The sequence below is a fragment of the Palaemon carinicauda genome, chromosome 41 (assembly GCF_036898095.1).
Source record: "Palaemon carinicauda isolate YSFRI2023 chromosome 41, ASM3689809v2, whole genome shotgun sequence".
NCBI lineage: Eukaryota > Metazoa > Arthropoda > Malacostraca > Decapoda > Palaemonidae > Palaemon > Palaemon carinicauda.
Window position 1 is genome coordinate 21892400 of NC_090765.1, and position 22448 is coordinate 21914847.

A 22448-nucleotide genomic window follows, 5' to 3' on the forward strand; every position below is an offset into this window, starting at 1 on the left:
TAAAGGTTTAGTACGAGCTAAGTAGAACTTAAGAGCTCTAACAGGGCATAAGACTCTTTCTAGTTCATTGCCTACGATCTCCGATAAGCTGGGAATATCGAAAGATTTAGGCCAAGGACGAGAAGGTAGCTCATTTTTGGCTAGAAAACCAAGTTGCAGCGAACAGGTGGCTTTTTCTGACGAAAATCCGATGTTCTTGCTGAAGGCATGAATCTCACTGACTCTTTTAGCCGAGGCTAAGCATACCAGGAAAAGAGTCTTAAGAGTGAGATCTTTCAGGGAGGCTGACTGTAAAGGCTTAAACCTGTCTGACATGAGGAATCTTAGGACCACGTCTAAATTCCACCCAGGAGTAGCCAAACGACGCTCCTTAGTGGTCTCGAAAGACTTAAGGAGGTCTTGCAGATCTTTATTGTTGGAAAGATCTAAGCCTCTAAGACCGATGCCAACATGCTTCTATAGCCCTTGATAGTGGGAGCTGAAAGGGATCGTCCTTTTCTCAGGTATAAGAGAAAATCAGCTATTTGGGCTACAGAGGTACTGGTCGAGGATACAGAAACTGACTTGCACCAGTCTCGGAAGACTTCCCACTTCGATTGGTAGACTCTAATGGTAGACGCTCTCCTTGCTCTAGCAATCGCACTGGCTGCCTCCTTCGAAAAGCCTCTAGCTCTCGAGAGTTTTTCGATAGTCTGAAGGCAGTCAGACGAAGAGCGTGGAGGCTTTGGTGTACCTTCTTTACGTGTGGCTGACGTAGAAGGTCTACTCTTAGAGGAAGACTTCTGGGAACGTCTACTAACCATCGAAGTACCTCGGTGAACCATTCTCTCGCGGGCCAGAGGGGAGCAACTAACGTCAACCTTGTCCCTTCGTGAGAGGCGAACTTCTGCAGTACCTTGTTGACAATCTTGAATGGTGGGAATGCGTAAAGATCCAGATGTGACCAATCTAGGAGGAAGGCATCTATATGTATTGCTGCTGGGTCCGGGACTGAAGAGCAATAGATTGGAAGCCTCTTGGTCAGCGAGGTTGCAAAGAGATCTATGGTGGGTTGACCCCAAGTCGCCCAAAGTCTCTTGCACACATCCTTGTGGAGGGTCCATTCGGTTGGAATTACTTGACCTTTCCGACTGAGACAATCTGCTAGGACGTTGAAGTCGCCCTGGATGAACCTCGTTACTAGGGAGATGCCTCGATCTTTTGACCAGATGAGCAGGTCCCTTGCGATCTCGTACAACGTCAGTGAGTGGGTACCTCCCTGTTTGGAGATGTACGCCAAGGCCGTGGTGTTGTCCGAGTTTACTTCCACCACTTTGCCTCGAAGGAGATATTCGAAGCTTCTCAAGGCCAGATGAACCGCCAAAAGCTCCTTGCAGTTGATATGCATGCTCCTCTGACTCGAGTTCCACAGACCTGAGCATTCCCGACCGTCCAGCGTCGCGCCCCAGCCCAAGTCCGATGCGTCCGAGAAGAGAACGTGGTTGGGTATCTGAACTGCCAGGGGAAGACCCTCTCTTAGGCTGATATTGTCCTTCCACCAAGTCAGACAAGACTTTATCTATAATTAATTTATAATGTGATAAGATAATTGCTAAAAGCCTAAACACACTTCCGTCTAAGGGAAGGGTCGGCCATTTAAAAGTCAAAGAAAGTCCATACTCTCTTTGTCATCAAAAATTAAATCTATCCAAAAACGAGTTCAAGATTTAAGATGAAGATAAAACACCTGCACTGCGAAAGCTCAAACCAAAATGAAGTACTTCACCAAATATGTTGAGAAAACTCCAGGTTCTACAGCGAGTAAAAGTACGTCTTGTCGACACGTCGACAGAGAAGAAATTGAGTCTTGTTTTCATCGAGAGTGGTATCTGGCCGACAGTTGGCGCTGGTGGGCACACCCGCAACCTGTATAGCGATCGCTGGCGAGTTTTTACTGTTTTTTGTCTGTCGAGCAACAGAGTTGCAGCTATTATATATTCACCGGCTAAGTTAAATATGTAAAAATCCTCATTGTTAAAATTACTTTCTTAGGTATCAAACACATCATTGTTTAATGAGAAAACTGTATATATTATCATCATCTTTCCCAAACTGCTCAGTTTATTGCTACCACTCAACAAGCCAGATCAATCAATCTTGCTGCTTCTCTTGAATAAGGAAAAAAAAATACTGTACTTCTTCAGAAGAATTGCACTCTCCAGCATGCAGCTACCCATTAGAAAAGTTCACTGCGAGCCACAGTGAGATATGTCAGCAATCCCTCTAACACCAAGGAAACCAACTGATATTCTATTTACAGTACTGTATAACGACAACCCACAGCCCACTATCTTCAAGGAAAGGTTTCTTTTAAAGAGATTGTAAACTAGGTTTCATAGATTGGGCAAATGAATTACTACCATGTGGCATTAGCAGCAGACCCCAACACCCATCTTAACCCTGAATAGAATTTGTTAGGCTTTAATTCACCAACACCTGCTAATATAAATGATCCTCAAGGATCTGGAGAAAAGAAAGAGATAGCTAGCCTTTCAAAAAGAAAAACTAAATTTTCCCTTACCACATACCAAGTCAAGTCATTATTATTAATAGCGGGAAGCTTGACGCACACTCAACAAGTACCATCTGGTAAGGAACCTTTAGAAAAGGATGGATCTGTACCTCTGGCAAGATAGTTTTTCAACTTAAGCTTATGTAGATTTAGGAAAAAAGTGTTCAAGTGGAAATGGTCGTGGCTGGAATCTGGTAAGGATGTGCTTTTGGTTCAGTAAAAAGACACTTCGATGATGCTACAGATAACCCAGACCACTTGGCTAAGGTTGAAAACTGATGGTTTCTCAAGTATGAGTGTTGGTTCAGAATATCTGAATAGTAGCCTACTCTCTTTCCAATACTGTAAGGAAGAATAGAGATGTTATCCTAAGAATTCCTTTCAGTTAATTCTCATTCTCTGATTTTGAGAGCCTTGAGATGTCTGATAGCTCTGCTATGGCATGACACTGAATGGTTCCCGGACCTTCTGCAACTCCTCACGGAGATCTCGTAAGACCTTCCTCCACAACACAATCTACTCTAACAACCGCATACGAACAGCCTTCACTGTAGCCTTGCTTTGACTTCATGCCTGCAGACTGTCCAGCATCACCTCACTTACAGAGGCTTTTCTCAATGAGTTGCAGAAAGGATGTCTGGACTCCTCAGACGCTCTTCAGAGCAATTACCCTGGTAGACTGACGCTGAAGAGCGTCTACCAGGGTCATTGCTCTGCTTTCTGTGGTTGGTGTTATGGAAGGGGTATCACTCCCCTCGATACCTCTGTTTCAACATTAGCGGAGTTCTTTGTATACCTTTGGGAAGAAATGCTTCTCTTGATTTCGGCAGTTAAAGGCTACCGCTCAGCCTTGAGTCTCGCCTTGAATCTAAAGGGAGTAAATATTTCCTCCTCAGATCTTTTTCTCCACATACAAAGTAATGAGATGACTTGACCCAGTAGGAGGTTAGATCTCCTCCTTGGAATGTGGTTCGAATCGTCTCTGAAGGTAGCTCCCTACGAACCATTACACCAGGAAACAGATCGCCACCTAACTATTAAGACAGTGTTCCTACTCAATTTGGCCTCGGCCAAGAGTCAGTAAACAGCATGGTCTATTAGAAAACATCTCCCATTCCAGGGGATGGGGGGCAGGAATACTCAGCTTCATCCCCGAGTTAATTGCCAAGACTCAAAATCCAGGGTTATCGGATCCTAGATTCTGTTCCTTCAGGATCGAGAGTCTCCGTTCTGTAACCAAAGATTCAGACCAACTGGTACTTTGTCCAGTGAGGAGACTGATGTGTTACCTTAAAAGAACAGCAGCAGCTCGCCCTGTGTGTCAGCACTGTTTGAGAGCACGGGAAAGGTCAAGAGGAGAGTTACGAAAAACACAATCACATCATGGATTTGCAAAGTCATTGACCTTGCACTTATTACTGACCCTCCTCCACAACGGTGACCCAGAACTCATGACATCAGGGGCATTGCAAAGTCCCTGGAGCTCAAAAAGAGCTACTCTGTGATGCAGGTACTGCAAACGGGGGTGTGGAAACGGCAGACGACCTCCACCACCCACTATTTGCAAGACGTAACCTACAGGAACATGGGATACGTTTTCCATTGGCTCTTGTGGTGGCTGCACAAAAAGTGGTCTAAAACCCATCAAGCTCCTTGATGGACAAGTAGCAGATGGTTGAGGGCTGAGGTTACCCGGGTTAGTGTGGGGTGAATGAGTAGAATGACAAGCTTATTTCTTTCTTTCACCTTTTCTCCCTCTGGGAAATCAGCACCACGGTACTCAGCCCAGCTGACCTTACCTCTCTGCAGGTAAGATCCATTTCTCATGTACCCTAAGTATAGAATAATACTTGTTGCGTCCCCAATACCTCTTGTAAAGGGGCTATTGGGTAGAGTCTAAATACTCTCAGATTCCTATGACTCGAGATCCTATTACTAGACCACCCACATAGCTATAGTCAATTTTTTTTAGTGAGGCAGATTTGCACCAACTCGCAGCGGTGCCCTTTTAGCTCGGAAAAGTTTCTTGATCGCTGATTGGCTGGACAAGATAATTCTAACCAATCAGCAATCAGGAAACTTTTCCGAGCTATAAGGGCACTGCTGCGAGTCGGTGCAAATGTGCCTCATTAAAATAAATTGACTATAGTTTCACAAACACACTGCTTGCATAGGCCTCTAATTGTGCAGAGCATAACTATTTTAGCGAGGGCAGGGTTCCTACCACCAAAGATCTATATCGTAAGGGAGAGAGCCCTTTGTCAAATGCCAAAAGCCAGTTGGTATAGACTTCCTCCCTCCTAGGAGGTAAGTTATCGCCTGTAAATAGCAGATAGTTTGTATCTAGTGATGGAACAAATGATAAATTTGAAAGTAATTTGTATTTTCCCTAACAATACAAACCTGGGCCTATTTATACAAAATGGCCAGCCAGCCCTATCCCCCAATTAAGTCCTGCCTGAAAGCAAAGTGGGTGCTCAGCCAAGGTGTGTGAGTGAGCGGGGTACCCGGCTACCTCCCACCCCTTCTGCTAACTAACGGTTGGGGTGGTTATACATACATATACCAAGGCATTTTCCCCAGTTTTGGGGAGTAGCCGACATCAAACAAATGAAACAAAAGAGGGGACCTCTTCTCTCTACGTTCCTCCCAGCCTGACAAGGGACTCAACCGAGTTTGGGTGGTACTGCTAGGGTACCACACCCCACCCTCCCCCGTTATCCACCACAGATGAAGCTTCATAACGCTAAATCCCCTACTGCTGCTACCTCCGCGGTCAACCAAGGCACCGGATGAAGCAGCAGGGCCTACCGGAACTGCGTCACAATCGCTCGCCATTCATTCCTATTTCTAGCACGCTCTTTCGCCTCTCTCACATCTATCCTCCTATCACCCAGAGCTTCCTTCACTCTATCCATCCACCCAAACCTTGGCCTTCCTCTTGTACTTCTCCCATCAACTCTTGCATTCATCACCTTCTTTAGCAGACAGTCCTCGCTAAAATTCTCATGGCTCGTCTTTCAGCTTCCCCGAAAGTAACTACCCTATTAAGAGCTCTAGGTTTGTATCGTTAGGAGAATACAAATTACTTTCAAATTTGTCATATTAATAAACAACAATTTCTCACCTGGCTTTTCACCACCAAAGAATTTTGTCCCTCTCTTCTTCAATTCTACTTCATAAATGTCTAACCCTTCATGTAGTTCTTGAAGGGCCTTTTTCATCATTTCTTCATTTCCAACAGCAAACCTGATCTTGTACCATGCTTGAGATACCTGAAAAAATCAAATTACCTGATTAATGTGTACTTTGTTAAGTCACATACTGAACACATACTAAATATCTAATATAAGATCTGTCTTACATTTTTTATTGATAAATTATTTCTCTCTCTCTCACTAAAATGAGCCCAATGGTTGATTGGGGGTAAAGGTTATCTGCCTATACCATGCAGGGGTTGTGGCCCTGAATTTCAGAGCTATTACTCAGTGGAATCATCACCCTCAACAGAAAAACCATACACCCACTTAATTGTCTCACTAAGCCTGAATGATATAGTCTTGTTCCTGCTAGTGCTAATAAAAAGAATTAACATTCAAGGCTAATTCGGATACTGTAGTACCCTACATCCTCTTAATAAAATGATGCTCTCACATTTATCCCCACAAAGTTAATGCTATTAATGTTCTTAAAATATTTCATTTTTCCTTATTTCCTTTACTCACTGGGCTATTTTCCGTAGGGGCTTAAGGCATCCTGCTTTTCTAACTAGGGTTGCAGTTTAGCTTGTAATAACAACAATAATAATAAACAGATGCTCTCTCTCTCTCTCTCTCTCTCTCTCTCTCTCTCACAGGAAAATCTTATGCTAGTGGGTAGAAGCTGTTACAAGACTGAATCACAAAGCTTTTAGCTGTGAACGAATTTCCAAAAAGGACTGATTAATAGGTAAACTAAAATAAAAATCCTTCAGATCCACAGAAAGCTTGAAGTCAGCTATTCTAAAGGAACCCAATACAGTACGTGGAATTTCCCTTCTGTAATGAATCGGAAGGACAAATTTGATCAGAAAAGACTTTTCCACCAGTAATGGTCACCTATGACTTCTAACACTTCACAATTCTTACTTCAACCTCTGCCGACAAAACCAGATCATTATGCAATCCTGGAAGGTTGGCTACGAACGGAATCTGTGGATGAGAAAAGGGAGGATGACAGTCGTGGAGGGTTAGCATGTATCCACCTTAATCAAAGCAAGCTACCCCAAACTCCAACCCCTGCTGCTGCCACATTGCCCAGTGGCATAAGAAAATCCTCTACTTATGTCAGTTTTAAAGGTTTTAAAGTCCACTTATGAATGACAGAGCTAAGGGATAGTGACATTGCCAAAGCAGGACAATGCCCTATAGACTCTCCATATATCATAAAATCAATCAGCTCCTAAGCCCCTTCTCTACCCAAGCTAAGACCAAGAAGAGCCAGGCAATGGCTGCTGATGACTCAGCAGGTAGACCTATAGGTTCTCCCAAACCCCAGATCCTTAGCCACAAGGATCGTGAGGTTGAAAACACTAAAGGAACTAACGAGTTTGAGCGAGACTCGAATCTCAGTCTGACAGTCACCCGGCAGAGATGTTACCAATAGGCCACAAAATCATTTAAAGGCGACTCATGAGTCGCAGAGGCAAGGGACAGAACAATGTCCTACAGGTCAAGTTCACAAGGATAGTGAGGATGCAGACACTACTGTAAACTATTGAGCTTAATTGGGGTTAGAACTTGCATCTATCAAATTGGGAGACGGATGTTTTCAAAAGGCTACCACCTCTTTCCTTTCTCCTATTGGTACTTGAATGAGCCCTTTCCTTATGACTACGGCTGTCCTTCACTAACTTATTCAATCTCTTCCTCTTCTTCATCTTAGAAGAAGAGTCAGAGTCAGAGTCAATGGAGGAGAAGGAGGAACATGCACAATTCTTGCTCTTCCTGACTCTCACACCAGGCTCTGTAAGTCGAGAACTGAGCAACCCATGATGACGATGTTTCCCTTAGGTTAAGAGCCATACAGCTTGCTCTAACAGGCACCACAACATTGCAAAACACTGTCATGTTAGAGAGGGAAAGCACCCTCACAGGGGCCAGTGACACATAAACAAGCGAAGTCACATGCACAGAGGGAGCAAGGGCACCAGACCCAATGCACAAGGGTCTAGGTGACAGGCAAAGGGGAAGGGGTGGCTAACACAGGGGTGTAAAGGGTAACCCCAAACACTAGGGCAACACACACTTTTGTCCCCAGGGTTGAATTACATCTAATAATCTCAAGCTTGACACCTTCCAGTGCCGGAGCCCTTTTTGCCAGCACATGTCTCGCTATAGAAGCCTTAATAGTCCTTTTGGGCTTAGGGGGTACCACATGGGACACCATCAGGGTCACTGACACTGGGGGCTGGAGGCACAACCACACCTTTCACCACTGGCATCATTACGGGAGACAGTGGCGTTCGGATACCAAGGGATAGGTAGCCATAGCTACCAGCTCCCTCCACAGGTCATATAGGGCCTACCTGAATGACCTATGGAAGCCCAAGACTTCCCTAGGTCATACTAGTCGTCAGCAACCTGCATGGAAGCAGATGAATTGCTTCAAAGCTCTGATAGTATCCAGCAAACACACACCACCAGAATCGGAAAAGCCAACCAATATAGATCTGAGGGCCCTTACTCCTGCCTCATACTCTCTAGTACCTAGGACCGAGCCAGGAGAAGGAAGAAGTAAAAGACTATTTTAGTGTTTTCTTGGCTGTTGCCAAGACAGAAACCAGAGAAGGTTTAGCTCTCTTCTGCCCCATCAGGAAATACGCTTGCCACAGCACAGGGTGCCATAACCTGCACTCGGCACACAGGGATGATTGAGAAAAATCATGCCCCTACAAGAAGCACCAAAAGAGTCACAGTCGGTTTACTCACAAACCATTTACATCCACTCTTTCCCCACCAAGTACAAATTTCTTGCTTCAAATCCCTCACTACAGCAATCAACAGCCAGAAGTTTGAATAAGAGTGCTACTCTACGTCTGTATTCGTTGTTGGACAAAATTCAAATTGAAGTTCTTCCGGTAGGTAGTGGGGTGGGGCTACTGGCCCGTGTGCACCACCTGTCATTAATTATCTTGTTATGGAATTCAACATCCATTCCAGCTAGTGCCAAAATCATCTCCCTATTTAAAAGACAAGGGTTTGTATTCATGTAGGAACAAAATAAAATTGTAATGCTGACCACAAACAAAAAACCTGAAGAAAAGTTACTGGAACATGAAATATAAGTAAAACAATTGCTTGTTTTTGAGAAAGCCTAAAGAAAAACTTGGCATACAATTACCTTGGCCCATCTATCAATAAGGACTTTATCTTGAGCTTTCTTCCAAGGATCTGATGGATACAAAGGTGGGTTTGGATAAACTTCATCCAAATAATCACATGTAATCAGAGACTCATATATTGTCTCGCCATCTTTCTCTAAGACAGGAACTTTACCTAAAGGATTCTTCTCAAATAACCAGTCAGGTTTGGAACGTAAGTTGACATTAATCACTTCATGTCTGTAATGAGAGCAGTTTTTTATTATGGAACCAACAACAAAAAGTTGACAAAAAAATTAATTATTTTGGTTAATGGCCTTCTGCAAGAAATACCAATTACTTAAAAAATATGTCAAGAGCAGTAGCAAGTCTTATATAATTCCTAAAATTATTAAAAAATATTTAAGAGTACGTGATGCTTTATAAAAACTTTGTGATATGAAATAACAGTAAAAAATAAAAAAATTTAAAAGTAACTTATATTTATCATAAGCTATACAAACCTGAGTTGTTTAAAATAGGGAATGTCTTCAGTAGAGTGGAATGGTTGCTTAAACTGTCAATGAGGTAGTTAATATCACATGGTGAGGATGACCAAGTAACCCCTCTCATTCACTCTCCTGTCAAAGATACAGTACAGTGGAACCTCTACACACGAACGTATCTACATCCGAATTTTCCAACACCCGAAGTAAAATTCGAGCAATTTTTCGACTCTACACCCGAATTTTATTTTGCCACATGAAGTAAGCAATTTTCGTCGTACCGGTTGTATCAGAATTTTTCGACACGCGAAGTACAATTCGAACACGTTCCTACTCTACACCCGAATTTTTTTTCGACACCTGAAGTAAACAATACCCGTACACGTAGATGGTACTCATAGCGCCGGATGTATTTTTTATTTCCACCGATAGAAGGCAGCATTTCTACCTCAGAGGGACCCTCAATTAGCGTGGCTTGAGACATTCCTCTGTTCTCGTCGGCTTCGTGTGGTTGTGCCCTGTGCGTTCTGCTATTAACTGTGTTTTAATCGTGATTTTTTACGTTCATCCTTTTATGGTATTTTACGTAAATCATGGGTCCTAAAAGGCTTAGTTTCGCAAGTGGTAGTGGTAGTGGTGAGAAAAGGAATAAGGAAATGCTTTCTTTAGAAGTAAAGCAAGGAATTATGGAAAAGCATGAGCGTGAGTGAACTTGCAAAAGAACATCACGACGAACTTACTACAGAGGAGCTCAAGGAACTCCATGCTATGTCTGAGCACATGAGTGATCACAAGGAAGGGATCGAGGAGGTAGAACATGTGTTAGGTTCGGCGCAAATAAAAGAGGTGTTAGGAAAATATCAAGACGTGGTCGACTTCATCGACAAATACCATCCAAAAAATTTGCAGGTTTGTCGTGTAGTTGCGCAGTTCGATGATGTTTTCCTAACTTATTTTCGAAACATTCTGAAAAGCTGTACCAAGCAACTTTCTATCGATAGCTTCTTTAAAAAAACTACGAAGCGAACTCGTGATGAAGAGGAAGGAAGTGGTTCAAAGAAAACAGCAAAGAGTGAAGCGAAAGAAAGTGAAACAAAGAAAATGGCAAAGATTGAAGAGAAAAAAATTCAATCAATTTTAAGTGTAGAGTGAAAGTGATTAAAATTAATCATCAAAAAGAAAAAAAGAAAATGTAAAAAAAAAATTTAAAATATAAAAATAAAAAAAATAAATAAGCTAAGTTAGGTTAAAGTTCACTAGTGTAAGTTAGAATAAGTTACGGTAGTTTACGTTTATCGTAGTCACCCTCTCTACCTCCTCGCCGCCTGTTCGTCTCCTCTCTGCATAGCAAGACCGACACCTGCGCTGGACTTTCTAAGGTTAAGTGACGCTAAAAACACGTTTCTTATTTATCATTTCTTTATAATTATTCTTTTTTACATGTCTATTATCTAATCTAGTGTGCATTATTGTCATGTGTAATTATGTGTAGTAATTTATTAAGGAGTTACCATAGGTTTTTGGGCTCAACCACGGATTAATCCTATTTCAATGTATTCTTATGGGAAAATTCGTTTCTACATCCGAACATTTTCTACACCCGAAGTCGGTTGTGGAACGGATTAAATTCGTATGTAGAGGTACCACTGTACTTACTTTTGACCTTTGTCTCAGGACTGAGAGGTGTGGCTAAGATGAGAAGTTTAACTTTAAAGGAATCAGGTTTACATAGCTAGAAAAAACACAATTTCCTTTTAAAAAGTTTTATACATACTGTTTCTTTTAAAATAGGGAGACTCCCTTATTGTTTGGTAGGAAGTCTCCCTAAATCTAAACAGGTTGGTTCCCTCACTAGTCTCTCGTATAGAGGTGAGGGAGATGACTCCAACAACTCCTTATTAGCCCATCACAGGGATGAAGTAGCTGATAGGGCTCGGCCAGTAACCGGTATATCTCGTACTCGGTCGATGAAAGAATCTTTCTCTCCCAAAAGGGAGAAGCAGTCTGGGATGAAATATCTGGTGCATGATGGCCAATGGGTTGGTAATCATTCCACCATCCTCCCCTTATGAAGTAAGAATGTAAGGAGAACTACTTCTTACAGATCCAGTCTAACAAGGGTACTAAAAAATGCTGCTCATCAACATCAATGTCAGAGCCAGTGTGTAACAGTACGAATGTTTCATTCACAAGTGAGGGGAAAGAATGAAGAAGCAGAAGAGCCAGTCATTTTACCTTTCCTACTGAATTATATCAAACATTTTCCCATAGAGAAGATACTTCTATCCCATATGGAAGTTGGGGTGACTACACAGCTACTAGAGCTGCCATCACAGAGCCAAGTGTTGAAGGACTAAGGCTGTGAGGATTGTTTGGTGCTTTCAAACTCCTTCATCCCTTACCTGAAAACATGATTTTTGGAGTTTAAAGTGGGACTAATACACCTGACTTCTTGAACTCTAGTTTTAGATGGTACCTTGATCACCTCAATGGTTGAAGATTATTCTCTTTATTGTTTGACAAGTCCAGTTAGAGAGTGTATTCCTAAATACCTCTTTCTTACTTCTGCCCATGCTAAGGAAGAGTTGCCAACACTCAGGCCTGAGATGTAAAGTCCTTTTCAGATAGAAATGCAAAGCCCTTCACGGGAGACAAAAAGATCACCTCTTGATTACCACATGCTACATGAAGTGAGAGATTGAAGAAGCTCTAAAGCCTGGTTTGTTTGTCAACAGATTCTGGGTTTTGGTCACAAATTCAGGCACTAAACTAAAAGGCCGTCTTCCAACCTTTAGAGTGGATTAACACAAGAATGTTTGTGCAACTCACCAACTCTCTTTGCTAAACCTACTTTTGACAAAAGGCAATCTTGAGTGTCTCTGTTTGATGACCTTTTCAAAGGCTCACACGGGGCATGACTAAGAGACTTGAAAACATATGTCACATCCCACTCCAGGGACTTGAGGTTCCTGGGTAGGCAAGATTGTTTGAAGCCCATCAGAGGCCTTTCTAAGTGAAAATCGACGAATGTCTGCGATATGCACTAGAGATGATAACAGATCGCGATGCTGCCAAGCATGTTGCCATCTTGAAGCAATCTGGTTCATCTGAGACCTGGACTTGATAAACACTTGGTTGATCAGTCGGAAAATCTTATCTAGAATGCATCTGGCTAACACTCTATAGTAATTTGCCTCTCAGATGTGCATCTGCTTTGTCGAATTGTGCCTCCTTGCATGTTGACTTGTAATGTTCCAAAACACTACCAAGTGTTAACTCAACAATCTTGGCAAGCTTGTATTTCGAAAACATTAATACAGATGCATCTCTTCTGCTAACCACACACCTGACGCACTAGGGGTAGCCTATATCTGTAAGGGGAATGAAGAGACAAAGGTGCAATAGAGGTGAAGGAATACATTAACTTGAAATTCTTCTATTGACGGTGTGCAACTACGTCCCACTTCCTCAATTCCGAAGATATCATCATCTCTAGTCTATATTAGCAAGGAAATAAACAACAGGATTATTGTTAAACAGGAACAAAAAGTGTAAATCGACAGGTTACACAGGAAACTGTCAGTCAGCTACAGTTATCAAGAAAACTGTAAAACCTTTCTTTTTCCTTAATTTCCTAACCATTACAGTACATGTAACTAGAAGAAAAAAAATAAATTGAAACTTCCAGTTGGCCGAGCTGGGAATACGTCCGTACTTGCGCTTGAATTGGTCAGTATTGTATACAGTAATAGTGTTGATCTAGAATGAGAATCTAGGCAAACATAATTGATATGCATATCCCTTCTCATGTGCCAAGGTACCAAGTGAAAGACAAACCATGGTTCAATGATGATTATAGATGTGTTTATTTGGAGAAGCAAGAGGCCTATCATCTTTGGAAAGGTAACAGATCAGATTTGACTTGGAATAACTATACAGTACTTAGCTTAGATCTTTTGCTCTCAGAGTTTATGGTTAAACTGAAAAGGAATACAATTTAACCATAAAAGAAACCCTTCCTGGTACAACCCAGGAGCATAAGTGGTGGGCTACCCTTAAATCTGCACTCTCTGGTGTAGATGCAACAGCTCCTCTTTTACTTGAACCAGATGGCTTTGTCACTCACTGTACAGAGGCAATAGCAACCCTTTTGGCTGATGCGTTTGACGGTAAGCAGAATAATGAGAAATTCGATTATTCCTCATTCCTGTTTTCCTGACGCTAAACTAACTAGTTTAGCTTTTTATTCTCGTGAAATCAAAGCTTTTTTTATGGACCTTGATGCTTATGAAGGTGTAGATCCAAACAGTATTTTTCCTTTGTTTTTTGTAAAGATTGCAGATTTCTTAACTGCAATATTATCTATTATTTTGCACAAATTAGCAAGATGGGGAGCTTTTAGCACTTGTTGGAGAATTGATAATGTTACTCCATTATGTAAATGTGTTTGTGGTAGTTCAAGTCCAACTGATTAGTGACCAATTTCCATATCTCCCATATTATCTAAAGTTCTTGAACATCTTTTGGTTAGATGTCTAAATAGGTTTGCGCTAAAGGTAATCATCTGTTCCCTAGTTTGCAATTTATCTTTCATAAAGGCCTTGGAGTATATGATGCCCTTCTCACATTCTCCAATGCTGTACAGAAATCCCTTGATTGGGGTCAGGAAATACATATGATTGGCCTTGATTTTAGTGCTGCTTTTGACCATGTTATCATGAAGCCCTTGTTTTAGAACTCAAACAATAGGGAGTAAGTGGTCTTTTCTTAGCATCATTATTGAATTTTTAAGTAATAGATCACAAAGAGTTGTTGTTGATGGGCACCATAGTGAGTATGGGTATGTGTTATCTGGTGTTCCTCAGGGTAGTGTTTTGGGCCCATTACTTTTCATACTACAGTATGTATACATGATATGTGGTTTGGCCTAGAAAACAAGCTTGTTGCATATGCAGATGATGCTGATCTCTGCATCAATTCCATCCCTTGAATGTAGATCTGGGGTTGCTGAACCCCTTAGTAGAGATCTAGCTAAAATTAGTGCATGATGCAAATTATGGGAAATGAAGTTGAATCCTAGAAAAACACAAAGTACAGTATGATTATAGGTAGGTCAAGGACAGTTACTCCTCAACAGCCAGAACTCAGCATTGATAATGTTTCTTTGACTCTGTATGATTCTTTTAAAATTTCAAGTGTGACTCTCAACAGCAAATTTACTTTTGAGAAATACATTAGGTCTGTGTCTTCTTCAATATCACAAAAAAATTAGTCTATTGAGAAAGTGTTGTAAGATATTTGGTGATCAATCTAATCTGAAGAAGCATGTTAATCCTTTCATTCTACCTTGTTTCGAGTAAAGTTCTCCTGTCTTGTCTTTAGCTGCTGATTCTCATCTTAATTTGTTGGACAGAAATTTACGGTCTATCAAATTTCTTATTCCTGATCTTGATATATATCTCTGGCACCATCATTCAATTAGTTTTTTATGCATGTTGCATACCATTTTTCATAAGTCTGACCATCCTTTATATTCAGATCTTACCAGACAGTAACATCCTATTCGCAATACTAGGTATGCAATTAATTCTAATAGTCGTCAGGCCTTCTTCATCATGTTGCTCAAAACTACACAGTATTCTAGAATTTTTATTCCAGCTGTGAGCAAGATACGGAATAATTTTAATAATCGAGTAGTTGAATTGGTGAAACTTCAAAAGTTCAAACTTGCAGCAAATGTTTTTATGTTGAACAGCCTGATATAAGTGTCTGTTTATAGTTTATATATGAAAGATCTGTTTTAACATTGCTACTGTTCTTAAAGTGTTTTATTTAAATTATTAATTATTTCTCATATACAGCAGTTAATTTATTTCCTTATTTCCTTTCCTCACTGGGCTATTTTTCCCTGTTGGAGCCCTTGGGCTTATAGCACCCTGCTTTCCAACTATGGTTGTAGCTTAGCTAGTAATACTGTAATAACAATACTCTTCAGCAGCTGAAAACAAAGTGGTTACTCAGTGTACTGGTGCTACTCCTCATCAGTAACTACCAACACTTCATTATAAATTTTAACAGCGAGTTTAGCCAATCTTAAAACATATACCGTACCACTATTAAAGTACTCAGGTTTGCATTTGTGTAGGAAAAAATGCATATATGGAGGGAAACTTTTTCTAACAGACTGATACAATGTTCAAAAGCCAATTTAAATTTGTATGCTTGTACTGTATACCAATTTCTTTGTACATTCAAAGTTACTCATAAACCGAGGTACTATACTACTGTATCTTAAGTATGACAAATTCGAAGATAATTTGTATTTTTCCTAACCATACAAACCTTAGCTATTTACAAAGGGTATTACTTTTAGCGTAGCTGAAAAGGCGAGCCATTAGAATTTAACGAGGGTGTATTACCCCCGCGCTAGTTAGCGGGGGGGGTAGGGGAGTGGTAGCTAGCTACCACTCCTCCCCCTCACACACAGGTGAATACTCACTTTCACTTAGAGGTAGGACTTGTCTTGGGGGACAAGGCTGGCGGGCAAATATGTGTAAATAGCTAAGGTTTGTATGGTTAGGAAAAATACAAATTATCTTCGAATTTGTCATTTGTTCCGTAACCGAAATACAAACCACGCTATTTACAAAGGGTGACTTATCCCTTAGGAAGGGTGGAAAGTCCCCAGCCATACTGGCTTTGGCTTTACCCGGGGACTCAGAATCCGAGAGAGTCGCACTCGAGAAAAGGAGTTCCTGCACCTCACAAGTTCCTTGCTCCGCAAGGAACCATGTGGCCTACGTAAGCTTGTGTGTGAAGGAAGAAGTGTGACCCGTCCTAGGCAGTTGACCCGGAGTTCCAGAAGGAACTCTGGGTTAGGACGTTCCCAATACCACCTCGTCAGGGTATGGGGGACGCGACAGTATTGACTCAATACTCGGAACACATGGAAGCATGGTTTACCTGCAGAGGTTCGAGGTCAGCTATGCAGAGACCAGGATGCTGCTTCCCCGTAGAGGGGATGATGAAGAAAGAAGTAAGGGCCAGACATACTTCTTTCGTTCATGCAGACTAAAACCTGATAACAATGCCCTCAACCTTCTGCTACCTGTCCAAAAAGGAGCCTGAGGTTAGACCAGCTGTTGTGTAGCCACCACAGAGCGATAGAAAACGTATCGAGACTCCTGTGGATCACGCCCTGCAGGAAGCGGGCTGCGAAGGTCATTAGACGCTTCCAGATTCCAGCTTGTAGCACCTGCGTCACAGAGTAGTATTACTCGAAGGCGAGGGACGTTGCGATGTATCCAACATCGTGCTGTAGGGCGACGTGACGGGGGAGGGTCTGGAGACAGGTCGAGATGAATGTCCTTGAGTCCGGGCTGAAGAGGTATACTGGTGACTCTCCCCCCCATGTCCTCCTTGTGCTCCCAAATCGGTTGCAACTGAGGACAAACTGCAGCTGTTCCCAGCGCTAACCTCTCGATTCCTTTACTGGCAAGAAAGAGAAGGTCTTGGGACATCAGATACAGAATGGAGACTCGAAATCTTGAATGAATCGGACCGAAGGGCCGGGACCCTCAGATTCTGAGTCTAGCCAACAACTCAGGAGCGAGCCTGAATGTTGCCTTCCCCTCTTCCTTAGAAAGGGGGGAGTAGTAAGAGACCAAGAAGATTGCTTACACACTGGCCGTGGCCAGAGTGAGCAGAAGACCCAAGGCGGAATACAATCCGAGGCCTGTCGTAAAGGGTCTTGAGAAGATCTCTTAAAGGACTAAAAGTTCGAGCCATGCTCCAAGTTGGAGGTCTTCCTCCGACTAGGGCAGGGACGATCGTAGCTTCGCATGAGCGAGGATAGATCCAGCGGGCAGGAAAAAGTTATTCCTTTAAGCCTGAAGGTCAGGGAAAGACTGAGCGACAGGCTTCATTGCCGAGAGCGGAAAGGAGTTTCCTCCAGCCGAAAGGCAATAAGACCGTTATTGCTGGAGAAGAGGCCTCAAGGGAAGAGGTATATCTCCCACGGCACCAACCACCTTAGACTCTTCACTTTGTCTGGGAGACCCCTGGATGACTATCGCCGAAGACGCGACCTCCGTACCGCGACTGTAGCGGGTTGTCTCTTCTTGAGGAGGAAGCGTAGTGTCTCCAGGCATTAGGCCGAAGCGACGCCCCGGTTCGGGAGAGATGTCGCAGTGTGGTTGCTTGAGTAGTCTGCGCCGTGGGAGAAGCTCTCCCGGGAGTTCCGTCAGGGGAAGCAGAGGGTCCAGAAACCGTTCTGCGCATAGTCCCAGTGGAGCTCTCCCATTGAAAGGTTGACAGACAACCTGGTCTTGTTGAGACCCATTGTCCACAGACAAAAAGGAGGGAAGACGCAGGCGTCGAAGTTGTCCCACCATCACCGGAATGCATCTTGCCAGAGTCTCGGGGTCTGAGACTGGGGGGAAGAATAGCGGAAGCTTGAGGTTCCAAGCTGTCGCGATCAGGTCCCCCAGACCAGCACTTGCTGGTTACCCAAGGTCAAAGACCCCCAGGTACACTCTCTCTACGAATCTCTGCTCGGATAGTCTGAGAGAAACATTCCCCTGCCTGGAATGAGAGAGCCGATGGAGGTATTGAGAGAATCCCAATCATCCCGGTATCTCTACTGTAAGATGTGAAGGTGTGAAAATGCGTCCCCTGATGGTTAGAATGAAGTCGACGCACAACGGGGCGACTCGGCAGGAGCTGTAGGATCTGAAGAGGGGCCAGACTAAGGCCCCTAAGCCTGCCTGAATGATGGAGAGGTATCCTTCAGGTCTTGACCATAGGCCTGGACCGGAACATGCCCCCCCCCCCCCCTTTCCTTTGACGAGTTCGAGAACCGCATCAAGAATGTGGGGAAAGGACGAGAATATCCACTACCATCAAGAGGCTCCATAGGTCAACACCCATTGCAGGTCTAATAGTTCCGCTGGTCCCCTAGGGCCAGGGAGTCCGGTTAAACATTGCCTGAAGCCACCGGAACTTGGATCGCCCCACATGGAACTTATCCTGAGGCGACCGTTCGGACTATAGACGGGTCAATGAGGAAAGGAGAACTAGGAAACGTTCCAAGGTAGGGCTGAAAGCCCTGCTTGACTGAGAACAGGTACTGCGGCTCTCCTCAGTCTTGCCACAGTCAACCGAGAGGAAGGCTCGGAGGATGTGGTAACAGAATCTGGCGTCCCCAGGTGGTCACCCATCCAAGCACCAACGTTGCTTAACCTCGCTGGACAGACGAGAAGCGGGGTTTCCAACGTGGTAAGGCCGTTGACTCAATATCATGGCCAGATACTCCAGATGTTGAGGCAGAGGAAGAGAAGGCTCCAAGCAAAATACCATGAGCCCACACTCATGGTAAGCATCCGGAAGCTTGTCCCGGCGCTGAAGAAGGTCGAACCCGAGCCTACCGGAGTTGACCAGTCCTCCAAACAGCAGAGGAGGCGGAAGCCTGCACCTGAGCGGCCAAGAGGAAGGCAGGGAGAGTTCTCTGGGGAAACAAACCTGCTATGCCACGGCGGGATAGCCACACTGCATCATAAGCAGGAATACTTGCAGTCTAGGCTGAATTCGACGAGCACCCTGGAAGATGGATGGAATGGAAACTGAAAGTACCCGTCCTTCCGATCCAGGGTTTAAGGAGTCCTGTCGCCTCGTTACCAGTCTGGTCGATTCTGCTGGTCTACGCTGGCCGAAGTTTGTTCGACAAACTTGATCAGGGCTGAGAGGTCGACTACGGACATCCCCTCTCAGATCCTTCCTTACAAGAAAGGATCGACTGAGGGGGCCGGGGGTGAAGCCGTCGATGATCCTAAGGAAGACCTTCGCCTAAGGTATGGATTATTCTGCCCAACCGGGCAACTCTGCTGACGCTATGGGAAGAGGTTCAGAGACACTGAATTCGCTGACAGAGACGGCAGGCGCGATATCCTTGGCTAATCACAGAAATTGTGCGGGAATGGGCATCGGGAAGCTGTCATTCGGATGAGTAACCTTAAGCATCCTCCCAGCGAAAAACCTGCAATCCTAGAGTTCGTGAACTCCTTTAGGACTATGCCCCCCCGGGGAAGTCTCCCGTGCCATCTGTTCCTGACAGGAGGAAACTGCAATTGGACACCTTGTCCCAGTTGTCGTAGCCAATAACTTAGGCCGACGTGGTTGAAAGAAAAGGGCGCTGGAGCCCTGCAGAGTCTGGAAGAAAGCGCCTTGGAGGAGTGAAACCGGAAGTCGATTTCCTCCGCACAGCAGCTGTCTAAGTCTCTGTCCTTGGGCACAAACAAACTCTTCTCAAGGATGGAAGGGTGTCTGAGGTCGTCGACCTCCACAGATGAGACACACGAAGGAAGCCCTCTGTCAGCACGTCCAGATGGTACAACATCGAGCTTGTCCGCAAGTTAGATACTTAACGACGAAAGGCCAAGGTGCCTGAGCTCGAGAGGAGGAAAGTACCCATGATCTTCCTGTAGCTTCCTTGAACCAAACCTCGGGCCGTAACCGAGGAGGGAAAGAACCTGGTAAGCTCCCAGAGGAAGGGGTAAGCAGTCACTCCTCGTCCGATGGAGAAATCTCGAACGGAAAGCACCCCCCCCCCCCCCCCGCCAAAAAACCTTCCAGGTAATGACGGGGAAGGGCTAACCCAGGTTCAGGAAAGAGGAGTGTTGCTCAGATCTCCCTTAAGTTTCTCCTATTCTTGCAAGTGCCATGCTCTGCGTTTACGGGGTGAGGCCGTGTTCTGGAAATACGCTCCAGAAGAACTCGCCAGGCTGGTCATGCTGCGAAAACCCCATTGGGAATCGTGGTCGCAATTGCCCTGGAGCTCGCGCGACGGAAATTAAAAGATTTTCGCGTGGGCGAACGTGGAAGCACTCATGCGCGGTAACGCAAACGAAGGTGAGCGAAGGAGCGCAGAAGGAGGGCGAGCGTGGTAGGAAGGGCGAGAGCTGGTGGTCGGCGAGCGATAACCGATAGACGAGCAATGGATACTGCAAGAAATAAGCCCACATTTGTGCGAAGAAACACTGTAGGTTCGCGCGACGGAACACCATCCGTCCGCAAGATGGAAAAACCGTTGGTTCGCGCGTGGGCGAACATTGGAGAGCATAAGCGTAGACGTGTAGGCACGTGGGAGCGCGGGCGCACAGGCGAGCGGACGCGCGGGCGCGCAGGCGAGCGGTCGTGAGGGTGGGCAGGTGGATGAGAGCGAGTCCGAGGCGGCGAACGCAAGCGTTAGCGCGATGGCGAGGAAACGCGCTGCCACGTGGGCGAGGAAGACCGCTGGCGATATGGATCAACAAGCGATCGGTGGTGAGCTGGTGAGCGCAAATGCGCAGGTTGGCGATGGCGCGTTGTGTTATGCCGACGCGATGGTCGAGCAGTTTGCGAAGGTGAGCGATCGCGAGCAGCCTGTGCAGGGGGGCGATCGCGCGATGGTGATCAGCAGGCGCCGGGTCGTGCGATGGTGATCAGCATGCGCCGGGTCGCGCGATGGTGATCAGTATGCGCAGGGTCGCGCAATGGTGATCAGCATGCCAGGGTCGCGCAATGGCGATCAGCATGCGCAGGTCGGCGGTCGTGCGATGGCGAGCAGCATACGCAGTTGAGTGTCGCGCAATGGTGATCAGCATGCCAGGGTCGCGCGATGGCGATCAGCATGTGCAGGTGGGCGATCGCGCGATGGCGAACAGCATACGCAGTTGAGGGTCGCGCGATGGTGATCAGCATGCGCAGGGTCGAGCGATGGTGATCAGCATCCGCAGGTGTGCGGTCGCGCGATGGCGATCAGCATCCGCAGTTGAGGGTCGCGCGATGGCGATCAGCATCCGCAGTTGAGGGTCGCGCTATGGCGATCAGCATCCGCAGTTGAGGGTCGCGCGATGGCGATCAGCATCCGCAGTTTGAGGGTCGCGCGATGGCGATCAGCATCCGCAGTTTGAGGGTCGCGCGATGGCGATCAGCATCCGCAGTTGAGGGTCGCGCGATGGCGATCAGCATCCGCAGTTTGAGGGTCGCGCGATGGCGATCAGCATCCGCAGTTGAGGGTAGCGCGATGACGATCAGCATCCGCAGTTTGAGGGTCGCGCGATGGAGATCAGCATCCGCAGTTGAGGGTCGCGCGATGGCGATCAGCATCAGCAGTTGAGGGTCGCGCGATGGCGATCAGCATGCGCAGGTGAGCTAGTAGCTGGCGAACCATGTTCCTTCAGAAGTGTTGGAGAACGTTGGCGTGCCGGCTGTATCACACGTGGGCGATCCGGAGATCGCCGAGAGACAGGTGATTGCTGGCGAGCTGATGATCGCTGGCGAGCTGATGATCGCTGACGAGCTGATGATCGCTGACGAGCAGAAGGCTACGGGTGGAAGCCTGCGCAAAGAAGAAGAGTCCTTGACCCCGACCTGAACCGAAGTTCTAGATCGCGAGGGCGAACGTGGGCGCACAGGGCGCGTAACAGGAACCAACAGGAACCGCAGAGATGATCATCTTGAAAGTGCTGACGAACAGGAGAGTGCTGATGAGCAGAAGAGCGCCTGTGTGCTAACACTGAGCAGGAGCAGGCGAAAACACAGCAGAAGGGCGCGCAGGGAAACCCTGAAACGCAAGGGAAGAACCCCCGTGGGGGCAACCCTTTGCCCCGAAGAGATCGTTGTCCGCCGGAAGACTGATGTCCGTCGGAAGACCGCTGTCCGTCGGGAAAACCGTTGTCCGTCGGGAAGACCGTTGCCCGTCGGAAGACGAGATCAGACTGCTGTCCATCTGCACCAAGGCGGAAGATCGAGAAAAAGGAGTTGTAGGCTGCAAACGGAGATCCAAAAAGGCGCCTCAAGCACCCTTATAGGGAGATGAGAGGCCCTTACGACGAGGCGGACGGTGGGCCTTACGGCGAGGGAGGCCAACAGCAACAGCAACTACAACAGAAGAAACCTCCGAAGAGGAGTCTCTATGAGTGTACTCTCTCGCGAACGAAAGAGAAACACTTCGTGGAAGAGACTGGTCAGCCAGTGACCTAAAAGGAGCAATCCTCCGAAGAGGAGCTCCTGC

At 45.5% G+C, this 22448-nt stretch overlaps 1 protein-coding gene across 3 annotated transcripts in view; it reads right to left on the bottom strand.

Moving 5' to 3' along the window:
* Positions 1 to 22448, bottom strand: part of LOC137632312 (pyrimidodiazepine synthase-like) — an 83017-nt gene that overhangs the window by 43945 nt on the left and 16624 nt on the right. For all 3 annotated transcript variants that reach the window (XM_068364228.1, XM_068364227.1, XM_068364229.1), the window contains exons 3-4: positions 8933 to 9152; positions 5679 to 5826 (exon numbers count right to left, since the gene is read on the bottom strand). In XM_068364228.1, the coding sequence (XP_068220329.1) occupies positions 5679 to 5826; positions 8933 to 9152 (368 nt within the window). The remainder of the gene's footprint in view (positions 1 to 5678; positions 5827 to 8932; positions 9153 to 22448) is intronic.